Source organism: Anneissia japonica, unplaced genomic scaffold, assembly GCF_011630105.1.
Source record: "Anneissia japonica isolate Jap-2015-1 unplaced genomic scaffold, ASM1163010v1 scaffold275_len1219475_cov178, whole genome shotgun sequence".
NCBI classification, from domain to species: domain Eukaryota; kingdom Metazoa; phylum Echinodermata; class Crinoidea; order Comatulida; family Comatulidae; genus Anneissia; species Anneissia japonica.
The window spans coordinates 467318-473210 of NW_022752912.1; the positions used below are offsets into that span (position 1 = coordinate 467318).

The 5893-nt window shown below is 30.5% G+C and overlaps 1 protein-coding gene across 1 annotated transcript in view; it reads right to left on the reverse strand.

The window, feature by feature from the left end:
- Positions 1–1988, reverse strand: part of LOC117122469 (monocarboxylate transporter 13-like) — a 51183-nt gene extending 49195 nt beyond the window's left edge. Inside the window, exon 1 of the mRNA XM_033268053.1 lies at positions 1854–1988. Coding sequence (XP_033123944.1) covers positions 1854–1856 — 3 coding nt within the window. The 5' untranslated portion in view covers positions 1857–1988. The remainder of the gene's footprint in view (positions 1–1853) is intronic.
- Between the last annotated feature and the right edge of the window lie 3905 nt (positions 1989–5893).

Genomic DNA, 5893 nt, shown 5'->3' on the forward strand with positions numbered 1-5893 from the left:
TATATATATGTATATATATATGTATATATACAGTATTTATTTAAAAAGAACAATTGATATAGCATTTAAAGGTAATTGTTATAATAATACATATATATAATATATATATATATATATATATATATATACAGTATTTATTTAAAAAGAACAAATTGTATATAATAATGATAATAATAATAAAAATGTAGAGACATTCTCAACAAACAACAGTTATATTTATGTAATTGTTGTATTAATATATATATATATGTATATATACAGTATTTATTTAAAAAGAACAATTATTAAACAATAAAATGTATATATATAGCATTTAAAGGTAATTGTTATAATAATATATATAATATATATATGTATATATGTATATATAGAGTATTTATTTAAAAAGAACAAATTGTATATAATAATGATATTAATAATAAAAATGTAGAGACATTATCAACAAACAACAGTTATATTTATGTATTTTATATTATTATGTGTGTATATATATATATATATAGTATTTAAAGGTAATTGCTGTATTATAAATATAAATATATATATATATACATATGTGTATATATATACAGTAGGCCTATTTATTTAAAAAGAACAATTATTATATAATAAAATGTATATATATATAGCATTTAAAGGTAATTGTTATAATAATATATGTATATATAATATATATATGTATATATATATGTATATATACAGTATTTATTTAAAAAGAACAAATTTTATATAATAATGATAATAATAATAAAAATATTTAATTACTTAGGTAGCACGTTCTGACTACTAAAGAAAGTTCTTACAACAATATTGCCCCCTGGTCATGGATCCGCGTTAGCAAATAATGCTTAATGTGCATCATTTTCCACTCTCTAATTGACCCATATAAAATAATAATGAGTACCTGGCAACTATGCTCGTCGGTGCTTTTGTATCAACAATAGAAATACATTTTCTCCTCCGTCTTGGTTGAATGCACTGTTCTGTATTTGATAATGTGTTGACGTACTGTGTGTAATAGTGCCTGTGTTGATGTATGTGATTTGTCTGTTAGCCTGTGTATGTACCCGCACGTCAATGCACCAATATGCGAAATTGATCTTTATGTCTCTGCAAAATGAAACTTAGCTACTAACTGGAAAGGTATTATTAATGAAAAATTAATATTAATATTCTCAAATTATAATAATTATAATAGGTCTTTATATATATATATATATATATACAAATATATATATATATATATATATATACAGTATATATATATAAATACATTACCCACTTTACTATTTAGTAGTATATTTTCACACATTTCATTTAGAAATTCATTTTATTCTTTTATACTCCAGTAACAAAAAGTAAATCATTTGTTACAGGTGGTTGTTACAATGATGGTTTTAGTTTTTTATTCTTAACAGCTTACAAGATTGTAAAACTGAGTTAAAGTTTACACTGAACACTCCAATAGAGTAAAAAGGTTAATGATACAAGAACGTATCTGTTAGGACCCCGTCAACAATCTGGGAACTGTTACTGTATTCCCTTAAGGTGTAAATGAAAATGATCGCAATTATTAAACATAAAGAAATGTCATATCTAGCCACCAGCCTATTGAGGGACCTCCATGACACGCCTAAATGTACACTTGTCAATGTATGTATATACAGGTATGTATAATACTTGCGAAAAGTTCAACTACATTTTATTACAGAAAATCACGAATTGTTTATTCCGTGCTCTGTAACAACACTACACTATTTTTTCGTCTTGTATTCAGTTATGCAAAAGAGCATCAAGTTGAACTAGAGTTTTACTAACGTAAAGAGCAAAATGTACAACCGGAAATAGCTTACCATTTCGGTAATTTTCGTCAGCAAAAACACTTGATAGATAGCGCGCTCATGTTGGAAACTGATATTAATTAGTAATTCTCTGGTGACGTTGCTTGTGAACTCTTTGAAATTCCGGCTACAAGTGAAAAATAGTGTAAGACGCTGTAGCCTAGCGGTCTCTAGTACTTTACTTCATGCATTTTTAATGACAACTTTTGTAGCACGTTATCGGCCAGCGAGTTGGTATTGTATCAGGAATCGATCGGGTCTTACGTTGAAGTATTGATCATTTTTTCAGCTTCTTGTAAATGTATATCGAATTTTATATAAACATGCATTCGTGTCCTAAATTAGTTCAATTTACACCTTAAATTAAATACAATGTTTGTGGCTGTGATGCAGATGGCAGGTCAGACATAACTCCTTGAAACCAAGAATGCATGCTTCACCGACGGTCGGTTCAACTCACTGCTAAAATCATTACATCTACCGTTATCATCTCATCAAAATCGACTTTTACATAATCGTGATTAATTTGACATATTAATTGAGGTAATGTGTGATAATTTTTCCAAGTATTAAGGTTTCTAATCAAGTTTTATCTGGAGAATGTGGCAAACAGCATATTTTGCAATGTTACTAACAAATATACCTTAAAGATATCATTTAGAAGTGCCATCGTAAATCAATGTTTCAGGGGATGAAATTTAAAACTGTCATTCAACGAAACCACAAAATTATTTCTAAGAGATGAAACATTAAAACAGCAGGCAAATACTGGCAACATAATAATGCACATGCTGGAAATATACAAACAGGTGTCTGAAAAAGATAAATGATGCTGTGTTGTGTTATGTAGATGGTATTTAGATAGAAAATGTATATAGGCATATATAACCTATAATTCATTCAGGTATTTATTCTTGGATTCATTCAAATCATTAATTCTTTCGTTTGTTCGTTCGTTTGTGCACGCATATCATTCATTCATGCATGGATGCAATCATTAATCCATTCATGCATTCCCTTATCCAATAATTCATTCACCTATCCATTCATTCACCTATCCAATCATTCATTCATTCATTCATTCATTCATTCATTCATTCATTCATTCATTCATTCATTCATTCATCAATTCAATTATTCATATATTTATTATTGACTGATTCGTTCAGGGGCAGATCCAGAGAGGGGTCGGTGAAGTCCTGGCCCCCTAAGATTTTAGAGTGCTCTTTTTTTTTAAGTGGAAAAAACATTTATACAGAATGTTGATACGATACGATACGATAAAACCTTATTGTCACAACGGTATAAATACAGCTATGAGATATGGATAAGTAGCATCAGCTGTATTTTGTGTTCATTTATGAGAATAAATTTCTATCTAATCTTAATCATATTTTGAATTATATTACACTGTATATTACACATTATACATAAGTCAAAGATGGGAGGGTGACAAAACAGAAGAGGTTTCAGAAAATATGACAGAAAACAGACATTGTAATTATAATAAAACTTTCACCAGCCATTAGAAGAAAACACCCTCTCCTAATATTTACTCGATGTTCCGCAAGTCGTTTAAACCTTTGTTATCTGCAAAGGATTGCCTTTTTTTTCTCCACCCCACATGTAAACCGGCGTATGTTTGAAAACAAGACTACAGTACCGTATGCTCTTTATGTGACTAAACGTCAATCTTCAACATATAATTCAACCATCTTCAGTTTCTCAGTATAGCATTAATACAAGTAAGAAATATAATTGGTTTAAGTTTAGTTCCTTAATGAGATACCAAGTAAACTCAACAATAGAAGAAATTGATTAAATTGAGTAGTGACAGTTATAGTGTACAAGGGACGTATAATAGACCGTAGAGACGGTTACAATAAACATGAAACATATAGAAGGTGGAAACAATAGAACTTCCCACTCGTAGGTCAATCATCTTGTTATTAACAACCGTGATCCACAATACCGGAGATTTTAATGAAAAAAAAAAACCAATGGTATACAGATAACATAAAAATAATAAATTTCGTAAACTTGAGTGAATATTCAGCAGACTGAGTAGCTTAATAAGATATTGAAACGAATCAATTATTAACCTGTTTGACGTACTGTACACAGGTAGGCATCATTATGCACTCCATTGCCGAATTCAAACAATTCAGAGGCCTAATTTTGCAAAAATACAATGATCGAATGAGTCTGAAACTTTGTGATTTGAAGAATAAACACGATGATCGTTTTCGCAACTATCAATTCTATTACCTCAATTACCTCTATTCCCTTTAAATAGAGACTGTACCTCAAATTAAGGAAACAAGAAGAAATGTTAAAGATAATACTATTTGTCATAGAATCTGACAAGACCTCAAAGCTGCAATAAGAACAGTTCATTTAAAAATATCATTGCAGATATAAATTTCCAATGAAACACAGGTTAACCAGGTTCCTGGTTAAAAACTAGACATTTCACTACAAAAGAGTCCTTAAATTGATATTGATTATACGATACCGGTACAATTTAAGGATTAGAATATCAGTATCACTGATAACTTACATTCTATCAGACAGATCCAGGAATTTGAAATAAAGGGGGCCCAGGGAGGGACTTTCACAGATGTAAGGTCTATACCACATCAGCCCCAACATGGTTGGGGCTGAGGTAAAAACAATTATGATTATGGCACCTTTAGATGGCCGGAAATGGTATTCACAGACATAAAATTCGAATATAATTTAATTTTTTTTTCTCCATTTTATAATGTTGACAAATTTAGGGGGTCCGGGCCAGGTAAGCCCCATTAAATCCGCCACTGTTAAAAGCCCTAAATTGTTTAACTTATAACAGTCAAACTGATGAATTATAAAAGTACTATAAAAATAAAATTAATAGTATTAGGCCTGTTAATTATATGCAAACATTCCTAAAATCATGTAAAGTTTCAAGCTTCTTACCACATCAATCTTATTACAATAGCATATTCACTGAATTGCATCTTATTGTCAGATTCGCATTGCTTATAGTTTATTGTCTTTGACTGATTATGCAGGAGAGTGTAATGGTCTATGTAATTATGATCCCCAAGTACAGCACAATACGAACTATAACAACTTATACAGGGTATTTACGCAGATGTTGACGGAAGAGACATATCGCAATGGCTTGAAGGTAGTCTACTGCAGGTGTTCGACCGGGGAAGAAGACTCTTCAGAATAAAGAAGAACGTCAATTTCATATTTCATTAAAATAAAATACCATAAAAGTCCATTATACATAAAAACGCATAATTCTAAATTACTAGTTGGTAGAGTCTGTGAAATAATCATAGTGCCCTAATTAGTGTGTTTTACTGTATGGCTGTATAGGCCTATATTAAATAATAAAACAAAGTGTTCATTTTGCTGGCTATAAATCGAATTTGGCCATCCTTATGGTTGGGGTTGAAGTGTGGCCGCACTAATCGTTACGAAAAATGCTTTGTACACAAATAAGCGATCTGTCTGCTTATACACTGCCTAAATATAAACACGTTGAGCCTAGTAATAGTACACTACATTCAATTGCACAGAACTATACTGTATAATCATATCCTTCAGAACTACAACTGTCTTTCTAAGCCATTGTTATTTTAGACAAATTAGAACTCTGCATTAATATGTTATGATAGCACGTTATCAATGAAATGATAGTTTTCTAAACGTATGAATTACACATGCAGCATGGCTACCTTAAACCCACCGACAATATGATGGCAAACATTCATACATTGAAAACGGTCTAAATGTCGTGAGTAAATACTATTATGAATACATAATAAATAACAAAAGGCTTCCGTGAACTAGCGGTAAGACAGTCGTCTTGACAGCGAGAGGTCGCAGGTTCAATTCCCGCCGGAAGCACTTTGTCATATAACAGATAAGGATCTCAACATCATTGCTCTATATTTCTGCACTTTTTCTATTATTTTTACTTAGCTGTTTCAATGCTCACCGTGCTATGCGGCAGCCTTGATTGATATATATATATATACATATATATATATATATAT